The following is an 18387-nucleotide window of genomic DNA, read 5'->3' as shown; positions in this document are numbered from 1 at the left end:
GGGGGGGGTGTGTGGGGGTGTGGGGGCGGATGGGGTGACGTGGCCTCCGCATTACTGCTGCCTTCCTCCTTCACCTGCGTGGGGCAGAGCAAAAACTTCCTGGCTGGCTGAGGCTACGCACAGCTGTTTATTTAATAAAGAATTTGTCAGGCCTTTATTCCTGGTTCCTGCGAGGTGATGTCTAAATCCTTGCAATTTCCCCACTGGTAGGAGTGTCTTTGTTTTTCCTGGTGGACCCTTTACACTGATGGGAAGACTCAGGATGGGGGCTGGCCAGAAAGACCAACCTTTTGACTACAGGGCTGGGACTCTGGGCCAGATAATATCAGCTCAGCCTCTGGCGAGGAAGGGGGACTGGAGATTGATGTCAACCACGATGTGGCCAACACGATTCATTCAATCATGCCTATAAACCCCAATTAAAACTCCAGACACTTAGGCTGAGGTGAGCTTTCCCGGCTGGTAATCACACATGGGTGTGCCAGTAGGATAGATATGGTGACATGTCCTGAGGACACAGAAGCTGTGTGTTTGGGACCCTCCCAGACCTCACCCTATGCTTCTCTTCATTTGGCTGGTCCTGATTTGTTTCCTTGCTAATAAAACTGTAATCATAAGTACAGTCATCCTTCAGTATCTATGACCTCCGAGGATACCAAAATCCAGGGATGCTCAAGTCCCTTACATAAAATGGCGTAGTATTTGCATGTAGCCTATACATATCCTCCAGTATAATTTAAATCCTCTCTAGATTACTCATAATACCTAATACAATGTAAATGCTATGTAAATAGTTGTAACTATAATGTAAATGTGAGGTAAACAGTTGCCAGCACAGCAAAGTCAAGTTTTGCTGTTTGGAACTTTCTCTCGATTGTTTTCCCCAAGGATTTCTGACCCTCCGCAGGGAGGGCCGACTCCTTGACTTTTGTGAAATTATCAGACCTGAAGGGGTGGTGGGAATCTCCAAATTTGTAACCAGTTGGTCAGAGGTGCAGGTGGCCTGGGAACCCTGGTGTCTGAAGTGAGGGGAGTCTTGTGGAGGACTTTGCTCTTGACCTATGCAATGTCACCTAACTCCGGGTGGTTACCATCAGAACTGCATTGGGCTGTCACACAGGGAGTGCTGCAAGAGGCGACCTGTCTCATGGAGAAACTGTTGCGCCAGAAGATAAGAGACCTGAGTTCACCTCCATGCTTTCCAGTAACTCACTTCTCGTCTCTGGGCCTCAGTTTTCCCATCTGTAAAATCAGAGGGTTGGGCCAGATGGCCTCTGAAGGACCAGACAGCCCTTGACGTTTTATGATGCTACTTTCTGGGGAAGAGGATAAAGAAGTCTCGTGAGCACCAGGCCGATGGCCTCTTGAGGACACGGAGCTTATGAGCGGCCCAAAGCGCTGGCTTTGCAGGCCAACAGAGCCAGGGGCAGTGACCTGCACTCACTTGTCATGTAGCCTCTGGCAAGTCACTTACACCTAGGAACCTCCAGAAGAGACACAAGGGGTTAAAAATCATGCCCAGGCTTGTTGTGAAGACGAAATGACCTAAGTGCTCAGATTAGACTGGCACATAACAGGTGATCCATCAACACTGCTTTTATTATTAGCACGGTCCCTTGAGCGCTAAGGCCTCAATTTGTAACTGGCGTTTATCTGGGGTGACTTTTGAGGGACCGAGTTTCCAGGAGGGTTCCCTGGATTGGCCCTGGCACCGCTGGCTCTCAGGTCCTTCTCCCCAAGGGCAGGTCCCTTGGCTCCAGTCTCCTCCTCCTCCCTGCCGCACCCCTCCCGGCCACAGGGACCAGCAGTACCATCTCTCTGACACCGTACTCCTTCTCCACCTTCACTTTCAGGTTCTTGAAACATTCCTCCATCCGGTCGTGGAAGGGCCGCAGATTTCCCGACACCCTTTTCTCATGGATCTTAATCCCAGCTCCCAGGAAGGGGATCTGGAGAGAAAGGTGGTAAATGATGAGCCAGAGTTTGGCCGCCTGGCCCCATGGAGGTGGTGGAAGCAAGTCTGCCTGCTGAGAACTTGTTGAGGGCTTTAGGGTCTTGGAAACCTTCAGGCGGGGTCACCAACCCTGAGAAATGGGAAAGCTGCATACTTGGCGTTTGCTCTGGAAACAAGGCCTCTAGGAGAAAGACCTCCGGCTGCCCTTGCCCCACAGCAGGGCTGGACGCCCCCCACCTCCGTCGGAAGCCACGTGTTAGGGAAAGTCTGCACCTTACAGAATCTACTGAGGGGCAGAGTGTGAGACCAGAGGAGAGGACTCTCTGTTGCTCTGACTTAAAGCCTTGCCCAAGAAGTTCTTGGCAATGCAGAAGGGAAGGTCTGACTGTCAGAGGCGGGGAGATAGGAGAAGGGAAGGGTTGAACAGAAAAGGAGGAGTGGGCACAGCCTGGTCTCACAACACAGGAGATCCAGTGATACGTGGTTGCTGAAGAAAGATACCCAGATGTTAACAGCATGGAGTTAACCAGCCAATCGGGAGTTTTTAAAAAGTGATGTAAAAAGCCTTGGGGAGATGAGAGGAGAAGAGATAATTGACGTGAGACAGTTACGCTCTTATTTATCAACAGAGGAGGTCAATAAACACTGGCTAAATGGTAGATACGAGGACAGCAGACAAGCCACAGTGGCTACGATGAGCAGCAACAGCTGAGAAAGTTCATCGTGTGGCCTCAGGGAAACATAATGAGGGCTGCAAAGAGAAGAATATAGATCATTTTGAAGAAAAAAATGTTTCCATGATGGTGACATAAAGACATTTCTGCTTCCTTCTCTTGGAGGGCTCCCCCAAATGACAAAGTGAAGGAGAAACTGAAATTCCGTGAGACTAGGAGACATCTGTGAACTTGGCCCACAATACATCAGGTGGAAGGTGGATGGTAACTGACCTTCCAGCGCAGAGGAGGAGTTGGTGGTGAGAGGCCAATCTGCCTCTGGGAAGCCAGGAGGGGCTCAGGGATTAGAGGCACCAGGTATCCCAGAAAAGCTAGAGCGAGCTGAGAGGCTGAAAACAGAGGGATGGGTTGAAATTCTGTGACAGGAGCAGTTAGAAGGCCAGGTCCCTACTGCTTTACCTGGTAGCCAAGTGTCATATTTTCCCATTTCCCCAAGAAGCAGGAGCTTATCCTCTAGAACAATCAGAACAAACAGCTATGGGCTGAGGGGTACCAGGCACAACAGAGGGCAGGGATGAGGAGCCAAACAGGAAATAGGGGGTTGAGGGAAAGTCTGCACACTAACAGACAGTGAGACCTTCACTTTCCAGTCCCCAAATTGCCAGCAGTGCAGGAGCCAGGGGGACCTTCGTATGCAATAGCTTGAAGGGTCTGTCCTGGAGAAAGTGAACGGCGCATGTTATACAGACGTCTGTGGATCACTCAGTTACCATATGTAATGCCATCCAGGCGACAATACCTTCTCTCATGTGCACAGAAATTCATTCAGCTTTTTTAGTGCCCCACTCTTTACTATGAACAGACTGCCAAGGATCACCAGGCACTGAAGGAAATTCTCCAGTGTGAAAGACAGAGATCAGAACCAACAGATAGGAAGAAAAGCAAAAAGGGAGGGAGGGAGTAAGGGAGAGAGGAAGAAAAGAATGAATGGACTAACGTGGAAGAAACAGAGAATGAAGAGAGCTTAAGAAAACTTTATTTTTTTTTTTAATAACTAATATACAGAAAAAGGAAAAATTTTTCTATCCATGAAACAGGACAAAGATTTTATTTAAAAAAGAAAGGAATGGGACTTCCCTGGTGGCACAGTGGTTAAGAAATCACCTGCCAATGCAGGCGACACGGGTTTGAGCCCTGGTCCAGGAAGATCCTACATGCCACGGAGCAACTAAGCCCATGCGCCACAACTACTGAGCCTGCGCTGTAGGGCCTGTGAGCCACAACTACTGAAGCTCGAGTGCCCAGAGCCCGCGTTCCGCAACAAGAGAAGCCACCGCAATGAGAGAGGAGATCCCGCTCACCACAACTAGAGAAAGCTCGTGCGCAGCAATGAAGACCCAGCACAGCCAAAAATAAATAAATAAATTTATTAAAAAAAAAAGAGAAGAGAATGATAATGGAAATACTACATACAAAAACTAGTGAGATATAAAGTTGCTAATGGAGATAAATGTACAGCTTTAGTTTTACATATTAGAAAAGACAGAAAATCAATTAGCTAAGTATCCATCTCAAGATATTAGTAGAAGAACAGCAAACTAAACCCAAAGAGAGTAAAAGGAAGGAAATAATAAAAGTAAGAGTGTACATGAATGAAAAAGAGAACAAACTGACAACACAGAGGATTGACAAATCCAAAAGTTGGTTCTCTGAAAAGACAAAAACATTGATAAACACCTTAAAGGGCTAATAAAAAAAATAGAAGGTACCAATAACCAATATCAGAATTTAAAAAGGAGTATCACTATAGGAAGTACAAGCATTATAAAAGATCATAAGAGGATATTATAAAAAAGTTTATGTCAATAAATTTAATATTTAGATAAAATGGACAAATTGCTAGAAAAATACAACTTACCAAAAAGGGGAACGAAAGAAATAGGAAATCTGAAAACTATTAAATTAAATACATACTTTAAAACATTCCTGGCCCATATGGCTTCACAGACAAATTCTAGCAAACATTTAAGGGATAAATAAATGCCAACTTTACACAAACTCTTAAAAAATTTTTAAATCGGGAGTAATTTTCAACCCACTTTTTGAGACCAGGGTAACTTTGTTACAAGAATCGAACAAGGAAAATATAAAAAAGGAAAATTATAGGTTAATATCTCTCTTGAGCCTAGACACAAAAATCCTGAAGAGCATATTTTCTAATAGAATCCAGAAATATATAAAAATGATAATACATTACGACCAAGTGGGATTTATGTCATACGTGCAAGGTTGGTTTAATAGTCCCAAATCAACTAATGCAATTCACTGAATTAGCATAATAATGAAGAAAAACAATATGAGTATCTCAATAGATGCATAAAAGGCATTTGACAAATTAAAAATCCATTCATGATAAACTAGCAAACTAGGCACAGAATGGGACATCATCTTTAAAACATCCCACTCTGTGAAATACTGACCTTGCCCTGATGTGGGAGACATCAGGACAAGATGTACTCTCTCTCTTCTTATACTCATCAGTGCAATGAGGGAAGAAAAATAACTAAACAGTATGAGATTGGAACAGAAGAAGTAAAACGTTTTATATTAGCAGATGATATGTTTGTCTGTAGAACATCCAAAAGCATGTACAAACAATTTGACTTATTAAGTGAATTTAGTAAGGTCGCTGGATACAAGGTAAACATACCAAAAAACAAAAAATTGTGATGATATTGAGAAATTAAAAAAATACCATTTATAATAGTTAAAAATATCAAATACCTTAAAACAAATCTAATAAAATTTGTGAAAGACCTTTCCAGTGAAAACTACAAAACTTTGCTGAGTGAAATTAAAGAACTAAAGAAAGGGAGAGAGATTCCATATTCATGTACTGGAAGAATCAATTATCATTAAAACAGAAATTCTTCCTAAATTAATCTACGTGCCTAATATATTCCTATTCAAAATCTCAATGTGTTTTGGGGGTGTGTGAAAATTGGCAAGCTGGTTTAAAAATTTATATGGAAATACAAAGGACTAGAAGGACCAAGAGAAATTTGAAAAAAAAAATTGCAGTACTGTCACTATCAGATCTCAAGAGTTACTATAAAGCTACAGGAATTGGGAACAGTATGGCATTGGACAAACAGACCAATGGAATAGAGTAGGAAGTCCAGAAATAGACTGACATCTGTATGATCACTTTATGTCAAAGTTGGGAGAAGTAATAGTCTTTTCAACAAATGGTGCTGGAATAATTAGAAATCTGTATAGAAAAATGATTTACCCCTTACTTCATGTCAGTCAAAATGGATCATATACTTCAGCGTATAGGACAAAACAATAAAACTTCCCAATAAAACACAGGAAATATCGTCATGATCTTGGGATAGCCTGAGATTTCATAAAGTGAAGACAAAAGTAATAATCATTAAAAAAATTGATAAATTGGACCTCATTAAAATTACAAACTTCTGTTCTTCAAAAATACGTCATTAGAAAGTAAACAGACAAGCCACAGACTGAATGAAGATATTTACAACAAACATATTTGACAAAGGACTCACATCTGGAATAGATATAAACTCCTATGAATTATTAATAAAAAGACAATTCAGCTAATAAATAAGTAAAAGATTTGAACAAACGTTTCACAGAAAGGTTATTCAATTAGCCAATAAACACGTGAAAAGGCGATGAACACCGTTGCTCGCAAAGGAAATGCAAATTAAAATTAAACTGATACCACCTCACAACCACCAGAAAGACTAAAATTAAAGACTCACAGTATCACGCGTCAGCGAGAATGTGGAGCAACCCAGATTCGCAGAAGTTCTTGGTGGGAGTGTAAATTGGCTCAGCCACTTTGGAAAACTGCTTCTTGGTATCCAGTAAGGCTAAAGATAAACGCATGACCCAGCACTCCCACTACCAGATAGATAGTGAGGACACTGAGAACTTATGCCCATCAAGAAACGTGAACAAGAATGTTCCTACAACTCTTTCCACACTATCCAAAACCTGAAAACAACCCACCGTCAACAGGAGAATGGATAAATACATCGGTCTATTATTGGTATATTGTATAGTCACACAATGGATGACACTTAGAACAAAAAAGGAAAAACTTCTCTTGCATGTAACAGCCTGGATGAATCACAAAGGCGTTACAGTGAAAAGAAGAAGCCAGGCACACAGTAACACGTACTGTATAATACCACTTTTATGACGTTCAAGAACTGACAAAACTAATCTATAGTGATAGAAGTTTGGCAGTTATCTGTGCAAGCCAGATATTCTAACATACTAGAAGCGAGCAATTCCACACCTAGGTATACATCCAACAGAAATTGTGCATGTGTGTGCCAAAAAGACACACACACAGATGTTCAGAACAGCACGACTTGTAATACCCTCAAACCGAAGTCAACCCAAATCTCCATCAGCTGAAAAATAAGTAAATATGTTTTGGCACAGTTATACAGTCCAGCTGCATAGATTATTATACATCAATGAAAATGAATAAATGATTGCTATGTACAACAAAATAAATCAATTTTAAAACGTAACAGTAAACAAAATAAGTTAGACACAAAAGAATGCACACTGTGTGATTCCATCTATACATAGGTCAAAAACAAGCAAAAGTAACCTATAGTGTTTAGCAATGAGTGCTTGGGTGGTTAAAAAGTATTTTTACAAAGCAAGCAAATGGTTACTGTAAAAGCAGGGGAGGGGTCAACCTTGGGGAGGGCTGGCAATGACTAAAAGAAGGCACAAGAGAGGCTTCTGGGTGCTAGAGGAATTCTGCCTCTTCATCTGGTGGTGGCCACGTAAGTGCACACTGTGACAACTCAGTGTGCTGTGTATTTTTGTTATGTGTAGTTTTCTCTATGTAATATTTCGTGAAATGTTTACAAGAAGAATGTACTGTAGACGTCTTTCCATGCCAATAAATAGAAAATCTTTACAAAGAAAAAAATTAAGAAGCGATCACTCACCAATCCATGAAATCTTGAACACATAATGTACTTTGCACTTCTAGCTTCTGTTGGGTTGCTAGCGGTGCAAGTACATCTCCCTTTGAAATCTAAGGGTCTCGTGTTTTGAGGAGATCCAAAGTGAATCTGGCTTTGGCAAACCAAGATCCAATCTATAATTAAGCTCCAAGAAGGGAGGGAGGGAGAAGGCCCACAATTTTATCCAGCGCTTTATTTCTGTTGCCTGGCACACAGTTGGAACTCAAATATATATAAGTCGCAAGAATGAATGGAATAAAATGGAAGAGCTAATCTGCTGTGTGTAAAGTAAAAAAGGTCACCTTCACCCTGAGCAGGGCAGCGTCTTTTGAGTATTTAGGTTGCTGGACTCTGAGTGGGAGGAATGCGGCCCAGGGCAAACCCCTTTGCAGGCTCTTAGAAGCCGTAACATCAAATACATGCTTTCAAAGTCTCCTTTCTTCGCTTGTGGTGCCCCTCTATTAACTGCAAGGCTTTGGAAGAATTTCCTCAGAAGGCACGGCCTGGTATCGGCTGTGCTCTGAGGCCACAGTCTGGTCCATGCTTTGGGTGCAGTGAATACAGCCCAGAGAGTCCACTACCAGGTGATAAGACATGCGCAGTAGAGAGGCCCACGACAGTGATATGGATTGAGAATGACACCCAGCAACCAACCCAGACACATTTGTGTGACATGTTAGCCCTCCCTGGGGCACCCCAGAAAGAGCTGAGGAAGGAAACCAACCAAAGCTGAGTCTTCCTGCTTCCCGAGCTGGGGATGGGGAGGGGGGAGTATCATTATTTGAGTATTAAGGGACACGATGACCTCGGAAGGCTGGGGCTCTTGGGGGTGTCTGGGTTTCACAGGTGGCACAAGGTAAGAAGGGAGAGAAAATTCCAGACTCACAAAATGCATTCAGGGGAGTGTATCTGTGCAGCGCCTGGCGTTTTATTTTTAAGGCCTCACTTTGCATAATTTGGCAGAAGCAGAGAAGGACCTGAATTAGGAATCCTTATTTTAAGAAAAGAGGCTGCACCCAATGCTTCTCACTCCCTAATTCCCCTAGAGTAACAAAAACTCCCTACCACAGTAGCTCGCTTTTCTTTGCACTGTGACTGGCAAGAAGGGAGGAGGGAGGGCCAGCAGCTGCAGACGCTGCCCCCCCTGCTGGCCTGCTCGCCTCCCCAGCCTCCCCCCCAGCGTACCCTCCAGAGCCCACCCCGTGTCCTGGGTGCTGGGTGGTCCGTGGAGAGCAGGGAGATGTTTGAGGAGGGGCTGCTGCAGGCCCAGACCAGGAGCCTGGTCCTCTGAATGCCTCTGGGCGAGGGGTCTGTGGATTGTTTCTTCTCTAGCGAGTGGCAGAGAGCAGGAGAGAGCAGGAGGGAGAGAAAACACGGGAGGGGAGCCAGAGAAAAAGCAGAGGAGGAGGGAGGGCAGTGGAGAGAGATGCGCAAGGGAAGCAGAGCCAGGAGTGAGGTGTGAGGGGGGCAGCAGAGGCAGGCCAAAGTCAGAGAGGGGACTGGGGAGAAGAAAAGAACTTCCAAGGAGAGGAGAAAGACATAGACACATGCACAGCAAGAGTCAGAGGGAAGGAGATCGCGGAGGGAAGGGACAGAGGGACAAGGATGCAAGGAGAGGGCAGATAAGCAGATAGCAGGATAAAGCGGGCGGGAAGGACAGTCCCTCCAAGGTGCCAGGCTGGGCTCCGGAGGGCTGAGCAGCTTACGCAGAGTGCAGACCCTTTGCCTGAAAACCAACCAAACTGAGGCCTCGATTATTTTCGAAACCTGACATCCATCTGAGCACCGTCTGCAACAAACTGGGTCAGCCTTAGTAGGAGGAGAGGTGGGGTAGGGGCTGAAGTCTTCCATTATCTGGCTGGCGGGTGCTGGGTGTGGTGGGAGGTGGTGGGAGGTGTGCGGGACCCTGGCTTTCACTTCAGTCCCCCTAGGGGAAGCCACCTCCTGAATTCAAGACCCAGCAGGGCAGTCTTAGCAACACGCAGCACAGCATCACTGCCCGGCGCCAGTGCAGCACCCCAAGGGTGCGGTGCCCCAAATCCCGCTTCCACGACGCACCTGCTCAGGTGAAGACAGAGTCAGAAGAAAGCCCAAAAGCCAGAGGGCAGGAGAGCCGTATGAAAGTCGGCCATACCAACCAGAGGCTAGCAGAGGGCAGGCGAACCGGGGAGGGGAAAGGACGGACACAGGGCTGGCCCACCCCCAGTCCGCCTCTGCTTTACCTGCCACGCAATCAGGTCCTTGAGGCAGCTCAGCTTGTCCTGGTCCTCGGGGTGGCCCCTGCTGTACTCTTCAGTGAAGAAGGCCTGGCAGGACAAACAGACGTTGGGGGTTTCCTGCTCCTTTGCCGTGGACCCCACGACCCACCTCTCTGGCACCGGGAGAGGGTTCCAGTTGACAGGGGCAGGAATGAGGCCATTCCTACGTGGATGGGCAACAGTCAGGGACGTGTAGGGGCCTGGCAGGACAAACAGACGTTGGGGGTTTCCTGCTCCTTTGCCGTGGACCCCACGACCCACCTCTCTGGCACCGGGAGAGGGTTCCAGTTGACAGGGGCAGGAATGAGGCCATTCCTACGTGGATGGGCAACAGTCAGTGACGTGTAGGGACTGACGTTTCCTCCCCCCGGGGCTCAGATCGGTATCCGCTGGGAAAGGGTCACAAACCCCGGGGGAAATTGTTCTTGAAGAGGGGTCTCTGGACCCGCAGCAGCAGCATCACCTGGGAACTTGCCGGAGATGCACATTCTCAGGCCCCACCCGGACGTACTGAATCAGAGCCTCTGGGGTCGGAGGTGGGGTGGAGGCAGCTGCGTGGGAAGCAGCGCTGCCGGGGACTCTGCTGCACAGTCAAGGCACGGCCCCAGGCGAGGAAGCTCAGGAAGCTCGCCTGGCGGGCTCTCCAGCTCTCCTCTGTCACCGTGCGTGGCCCTGGCAGCCCCAGCTGCTTCCCGGCTCCCGCCCTCAGTGCGTGCACACACATACACAGACATATCACCCCTCAAGGCTGAACAAAGGATTACCAATGGATGACTCTACGGGGTGTGCAAGGGTAGCTGGAAGGACTAAGTGGAATTAGTGTCCGTGAGTCATACTATTGTGCCGTACTCCTAGTTTTACATCAACGGATGACACAGAAAAGATAATGAAGAGTCCATCATGAGATTTATGAGAATGAAGAGTCCATTTTTCCCTCAGCGTCCCATTAATGTATGGCCTAGGTGAAAGCCAAATAAGGACTTTACTCTGTTTCAGCGCTGGGAAAAGTTATGTCTCCTTATTGAGTAATTATTTTCCCCCAGTGGAAAATGTGACTCATATAACTGATGGCTTTTCCCATTTCGCCACGGACAGCAGGAGCCTCAGAAATGAAATCTGTGGCTGAAACGTGTGGGGATTTCCGGAGGGTCCTTACGACCCGAATATATCTAGATTATAACTCTAGCTTGAGAGTCGATCTCCCATCCCTTCTGTATTTTCACAGATCCCATGTTTCATTCCTTCCCATTTCTGGAGGTCATTTCCATCATCTATAGAAGAGATGGCTTTACACAAGTAGCATGTACTTTGATTTGTGGTGCTTGACTTTTATGGCCTGGCTTGTGGACATCCCAGAGCCTCCTCTTGACAAAGGTACCTCGATGTGCCCAGTGGAATAAGGGATCTCTATGACCCCTGACAGAGCATGGCATTGAGGGTGGGAAGGGGATGAGAGTGAGGCTATAGAAACTCTGGAAGGTGTATGAGGTCTAAACAAGCTAAGTGTCCTTTTGAGGGACAGACAGCCACAGTAAGATGAGTGGCATGCAGCTGTGTCTGCTCTGGGCCCTCCTGCCACTGCTCTGTCCCCACCAGGGCCTGGAGAGGGGAGCCCTCACCGTCTCATACTTGGCGAACCCTCCCATGACAGCAGGGTCCACGATTCCGTTCAGGAGCATGGAGAGCGGGTTTATGGGGAGGCTTTCGTCACTCTGGTACTGGTTTATCATCATCAGGATCTTCTCGTTGGCCACAGACATGGTTTCGATGGCGTTCTCCAGAGGGCTAATTGTGGTCTGTTGAAAACGAGATCACCAAGAAAAAAGGGCCTCAGCAGGTCGCTTTAAAAACAGATAAAATTATTGGTATTGATTTCATTTGGGGTTGGAATTCAAATGAGGCAATGCTCCCCAAGGGGCTGTAGCAGGCTCTTGTGGTAATTACTGAGCCCTGGGGGTTGTCGGCTATGTGGGGAGAGACAGGCTGAATCTGTGCTTAGCAAAAGAGGGATCTCCCTGGGGAAATGAAGGCAGGAAGTGTCAGGCACTCGCTGGGGTTTCAGAGGCTGGGTGTGCTCCAGGGAGGGTTTTTCTTCTTATTACCTGGTGAAAGACGCTCCAATTCAACCCATCTGGTATTGGTTGTGCACCTACTATGTGTGAGCACTTAGCTGAAGGGATTAGAGCAGCTGACGATGTGATCACCCGGCCTGGCCCACAGTAGGTCCCGAGACTTGTTATATGAGGGGTCACTGCTCCAAGGCAGACTCGGTTTAGTTGGGAAGATAAAACTAACCACGTCTTCAACACCTCTTAGAAAGCAAGATAAACACAGTGCCATCAGGTGCTAACTGGCATGACAGTGGTTCCCAAGAACATGGGATCGATAGTAAAACACTAAGCAAGAAGTCTGCAAACTTTTTCTGTGCAAGGGCCAGATGTTGTGTGTGGCAACAACTCAACTCTGTTATTGTAGGAAGAAATCAGCTACGGGCAATATGTAAATCAGTGAGCATGGTGGTTCCAATAAACCTATTTACAAAATTAGGCGCAGGTGGGCTCTGGCTCACAGGCCATAGTTTCCTGACTCCTGAACTAAACTAAGCAAATAAAAATGAGTGCAAATCTCAGCCATTTTTTCTGTGTGACCTTGGGCAAGTTTCCTAAATGTTCTGAGCCTCAGTTGACTTACTGGTAAAATGAGGATAAGAAAACCTACTTCAAAAAGTAGCTGGTAGGGCTTCCCTGGTGGCGCAGTGGTTGCGAGTCCGCCTGCCGATGCAGGGGACACGGGTTCGCGCCCTGGTCCGGGAAGATCCCACATGCCGCGGAGCGGCTGGACCCGTGAGCCATGGCTGCTGAGCCTGCGCGTCCGGAGCCTGTGCTCCGCGACGGGAGAGGCCACAACAGTGAGAGGCCCGCGTACCGCCAAAAATAAATAAACAAACAAACAAACAAACAAATAAATAAGTAGCTGGTAGTTATTGTTATTAACTCTTGTAGGTGTCAGGACAGGGACTAGCAGCTGTCCTGAGAAGGGAAGACTCCCTGGCAGGTGGGTGGGGCTGGAGGGAAGGGTGAAGTAATCCGGGAAAACTTCATGGAGGGAACCCTAAGTGTTACCATCTGTTCAGTGGTGGTGCTACAGGGCCTGCTTCAGTGGGGACGTAGCAAAGATTTAGTTGAGATAATATGACACCTGACTTAGCAAAGATTAGTTGAGATAATATGACACTTGACTTACAGTGGAGTTCTTTAAAAAGTGCACCTGCTAGTTATTGTTAACTGTTGAGTACATGTGAAGGGGAGAACCAGCCTCTACAGCCACGCTCTTGGTCACCTTTTTAAACCATTTCCTTAAATACCTGTGAAATCTTAGCCTCCTCGCCCCCCTTCCTTGTTTCTGGACATTTTTGAAAATGGCTGTCTCTGCAGTGAGAAGGCCCTGGGAGTAGGCTCTCTCCTCTCTCCCTCTGTGATACAAGACACAGTGACACACAATGTCATCCTCTTTCCATCACACATGCACACACACACTCAAGCACGCACGTACACACACACACACACACACACACACACACAGCTGGTGGGGGGAAGGCTGCTCGGCCTGGTAGAGGCGGCAGCCCATGTTCCACAAGTTGCAACCCATGGTCCAGTTTCTGTCAAGCACGCAGACCTACCCTGCAGGGGCTTCTCTAAGCTGAGGTCTAGACTGAGTTCTAAAGGAAAATCTATCACAACCACTTGGACTGAGCCCAGTACCACACCTGGATTTCAACAATAGCCTGGTATGTCTGAGAGACTCATGCTTTACGGTGAGTTATTAAAAATGGAAAGTCCTCTTGATTGGCTTTCTTCCTCATTTCTGAAGCTATTTTTGTATCCCTACGTCTTTAACCTCGTTACAGACAACAGGACAGAGAATGAGAATGAACACTCCTTTGGATTCTCACCTCTGGACGTTTGTGTAGATGAGTACGTCACTCTCTAGAGCAGAGCAATGGGGGTTACATATTTGGTGGAAGACCTGGAGGTCCGGAGCTGGTAACAGTTATAAAAGCACTGATCACGGTAAAAGAGATGGCGCCATTTGTGGACTGCCTCCTCTGTGCCAGCCCATGCTGGGTGTGTCCCACGCGTGCTCTCATTCAACTCCCCCAACAACAGGTAAGTCCTTCACCTAAGGGTAGATGGGGCAGCGCTGGGGAGAGAGCGCCAGTGTCCGAATTCCCAAGGCCAGCTTCTCCCCCACATACAGACCACACTCTGCTACCAAACTTGCCATACACTGGTTGTTAGGACTTGGTCAAGCCCTCAAATCTCTGGTCTCTGTCCTAAGCTGAGCCTCAGTTTCCCTACTGGCAGCACAGGTATATAGCCCCTGCCCAGCTTGCTGTGCGGGGAAAATGAATTATCCTGGAAAATACAGTCAGCACTCCATACCCTTGGGTTTTACATCCTTGGATTTAACCAACCTCGAATTCAACCAACCACTGATACAGAGGCCCGACTGTATTCACTGTACTTACGCCCTTTTATGTAAGGGACTTAAACAATTTTGGTATCCGAGGGGGCTCCTAGAACCAACACCCTCAGATACTGAGGAATAACTGTACTTTGGAAACAATTTTAAAGGCACTCGGGAAAGTGGTGATAATCCCTCGCAATCGAGGGGCGTTTCATATTCCTCAAAGGCATCTCCCACATTATCATCTTCATAAATCCTCTTAGGAAATCTCTGAACTGTGTAAGACCGACGTTATCATTACAACCTACTACTACCACTGATCACTTTGGCAGTTCCAGTCCCATCTTTGAGCTTCAGTTTTCTCATATGCAAAATAACTTAAATGGACAAGGGCTAGGAATGGAGCTGCACATTGGAGATGTGCAGGCCACACTGGGCCTGGGTCTGCCATTTCGCCAGCACGGAAGTTCTAACTTTTTAAAAAACTAATTCGGCTGCAAGGAGTTTGCCACAGCTTCTACCACTCCCCGTTGTCTTAATGGGACGAGTTCACATATTTACAGTTATCTTCCTGGGCTCTGAAGGTATCTGAATTTGTAGCTCTTGGATTAAATGACCTTCAGAGTGTCTTTCAGTTCTGAAATTCATGTCTATTTTACAGATGATGCAAACTAAGGCCAGAGATACACTGTGTTTGTCCAACATCCTATAGCTTGTTAATAACCAAGTTGAATTTGGGTCTCTGACCCCCAGCTCAGGACTTCTTGTAAAGATTACATATTCTCAGGGCCAAGAAAAAGGAAAGGACCCTCAATAAGCAGAACTTACACTTGAATCCCATCAGGAAACACCTCTCTGTACAAACAGTACTGTAGTCATGACAATTCATATAAGAAACAGCCAAGAACAAGATACAAATTCTATACCACAAAAACAAATGCTTGGAGAGGAATTCACTCAGCACCCATGAAACTTCTGTGTCTGAGACATCCTGAAATTCTTGGTAACTCAAATGAGGGAGGCTATCAGAGATAAAGTCACTCTGGTCAACTTTATGGAGGTTTTCCCAATCCCTTCTATCAGAGGGTATCAGGATAAAAGAAGTGAGACAAAAATGTTGACTATTTCTTTCCTAATTTCAGAATCCTGAGTTCATAAAACAAGGTAAGCACTTCATATATTATGGGTTTCTGCATATTAACTGAGTGATTGGTTGATGGATTTACTTAATAACTATTACTTTTTTTAATATAAATTTATTTATTTATTTCTGGCTGCATTGGGTCTTCGTTGCTGCCCGTGGGCTTTCTCTAGTTGTGGTGAGCGGGAGCTACTCTTTGTTGCAGTGCAGTGGCGAAGCACAGGCTCTAGGCACGTGGGCTTCAGTAGTTGCGGCACGCGGGCTCAGCAGTTGTGGCTCGTGGGCTCTAGGGCACAGCCTCAGTAGCTGTGGCGCACGGGCTTAGCTGTTCCATGGCATGTGGGATCTTCGAGGACCAGGGATCGAGCCCGTGTCCCCTGCATTGGCAGGCAGACTCTCAACCACTGCACCATCAGGGAAGTCCCTTAATAACTATTCTTGAGCACAATTATGTGTCTAGGACTATTCCTTGCACTCAGAGATATGGCAGGGAACAAAATGGACAAAAATCTGTCTTCCTGGAGCTCACAGTCTAGTGGAGCTTATATTATAATGTTATTATATTTAAAATTCTAGATATTAAAAATAAACACACAGGCAAATTATGCAGTCTATTAGGAGGTGAGATACCATGGCGGGAGATGGGGCGTTCAGAGAGTGCAGGCGGGAATTCCTTCAGTTTGCCTACAGTCCCGTGGGGACAGCGAAGGAGGAGAGGCACCTCACTAAGCACCACCAGAGGAAAGGGCACAGCCAGGGCCAATGGGTAGAGACTACGGCTTAGTAGAAAGTTTCGGATTTTTCACCTCAAAAATGGGATTCATAATGATGTACTAAACACGGTTTTGTGGGATTAAACAGGATAATGTTACAAAGTCCTTGACACAGCACCTGGGACACTTATCCAAGCTCATCATGCACCAATGTGTCCCATGAATAAAGGGCATGAGTAGTTTCTTCCTCTCCAGGGCACTAATTATTGGGGTGGGCTAGGGACATGTTAAGGAAAGAGGAGAGAGCGAGTCCATCCAGGTGCCTGCTATGAGAGGTTATAGTCAAACCTTACCTCTTTTACTAACCTTGAGCAAACCCACTAACTCACTCGGTTTCCTTATCTGTAAAACGGGAGAATAATAATATCTACCTCACAGCATTGTTGAGGGGTTTAAATGAGCTCACGCATATGAACAGTTTGACACATGCTCAGTAATGTCTGTTGATGTCATCATCGTTATTATATGTTCCCTAAGGTCTACGCCATGACTGTGAAAAGGAGATTGGAGGACCACCTGGCTGCTGGGGGCCCTTAAGGGCTGAAGGGGGATGGTCTCAATGTTCATCATACAGTAGCTTGAAAACGTCAGTCAGACAATGTCCCTCCTCTGCTGTGCTTGTGACTCAAATTCACCCAGTGGAAAAGCCCAAGTCCTTATGGTGCCTACAAGGCCCTATATGACCTGCTATCAGACTACTGCTACTACCCCTCACTTGTTCTGATTCAGACATAAGCCTCTTCTGTCCCAGGGCCCCTGCACTTGCTATTTCCTCTGCTAGAATGTCCTTCTCTTTGGTATCTGCAAGGACCACGTCCTCACTTCCTCCAAGCCTTTGATCAAAAGCCATTTAGCAGGAAGCCTTTCTCCGACCATCCTACTTGAAATACCCACCGCTCCTTCATCACCTTTCTCTTTTATTTTTCTCCATAGTGGTTATCTCCACCTGACATAGTATATATTCGCTTAGGCTTTTTAGTGCATCTTTGCCACTAGAATGTAAGCTTCATTGCAAAATCTCTAGGTGCCTGATTGACATGTGTTAGGTACTCATTAAATATTTGTTGAATGAATAAGTGAATAAGACTTCCCGAATATGTCCCTGCTTCTCAGATTTCACCGGATTGTCCTTTGCATCCTGAGGGCTGCAAGATCCCCAGCTGTTTGAGGACATGGAGACCCTGAAGTTGAGAAGCAAAATACATGCTATCTGCACCATGAAGTTCAAGTACTTGCATTCTAGCCAGAGCTCTGCCTCTGTGTAATTTCCTTTCTCTGAGCTTCAGTTTATCCAAGTATAAAATGGATTCATAGTGAGATTCTGCAGAGGGGTCCCCAAAGCGCTGTTGGGAGGGGAGGATATGAGAGGGTGGTTGTGTCGATTGAGTTCCAGGCCCTCTTCCTCCGCCTGCACCCAACCACAGAAGCTCCCCATTCATCAGCTTTATTACCGGATTCTATGGTACCTTTCATCTGCAGGGAAAAATAAGTTATCTGATGCTTAAAAAAAAAAAAAAAAAAATTTGAAAGCAGGTGAACTGGATGCTGCCTCAGGTCCCTTCCTGCACCAGAATTCCTGGACTCCTGCAGTGGTTTTGAACAAAAGCATTTCCCTTTTTCCAGTCTCAGGAGCCTCCTGAGCCCCACAGACTCACCTGGGACATGTGAGTCACTTCAAACCAGCGCAGGATGCCCGGAAGCTTGTACGCGGTCACAAAGGAGGTCCTCTCGATCCACATCGACTGTCCCGTGGGCAGGGGTGGCAAGGGCAGGAAAGCAACACACATGAAACCTGACCATCAGAGTTTGGTGGGAACCCAGCCAGGCCCCCAGGCCTCCTATCCACCCGGAATCAGAATAAAAATTACAAGACTCAGAAATACGCTCCCACCTTACCCTGAAGAATTCTTTCCCAAGGCGAAGTTTAAGTTTTCCCTGGATTTAGGTCCAGTAAGTTTTAACCTGGGTCTCTGAACAGGCAGAAGTTTTAGGCAATATTGAATGCATCCACCTGCATTTTCTGGGGGGAGGTCTACAGTGTTCATCAGATTCTTCAAGGGACAGTGACTCCCCCAAGTGCAAAGAATCACAGTCCA

The 18387-nt window shown here is 46.4% G+C and overlaps 1 protein-coding gene across 1 annotated transcript in view; it reads right to left on the bottom strand.

Annotated features, from left to right (window-relative positions):
- Positions 1-18387, bottom strand: part of DOCK2 (dedicator of cytokinesis 2) — a 424501-nt gene that overhangs the window by 5174 nt on the left and 400940 nt on the right. The window contains exons 44-47 of the mRNA XM_007447828.1: positions 17947-18033; positions 11530-11706; positions 9875-9958; positions 1812-1949 (exon numbers count right to left, since the gene is read on the bottom strand). Of these exons, the coding sequence (XP_007447890.1) occupies positions 1812-1949; positions 9875-9958; positions 11530-11706; positions 17947-18033 (486 nt within the window). The remainder of the gene's footprint in view (positions 1-1811; positions 1950-9874; positions 9959-11529; positions 11707-17946; positions 18034-18387) is intronic.

This window comes from Lipotes vexillifer, unplaced genomic scaffold (assembly GCF_000442215.2).
Source record: "Lipotes vexillifer unplaced genomic scaffold, Lipotes_vexillifer_v1.1 scaffold370, whole genome shotgun sequence".
In the NCBI taxonomy this organism is placed as follows: domain Eukaryota; kingdom Metazoa; phylum Chordata; class Mammalia; order Artiodactyla; family Lipotidae; genus Lipotes; species Lipotes vexillifer.
This window is presented reverse-complemented; position numbering and strand designations above follow the sequence as displayed.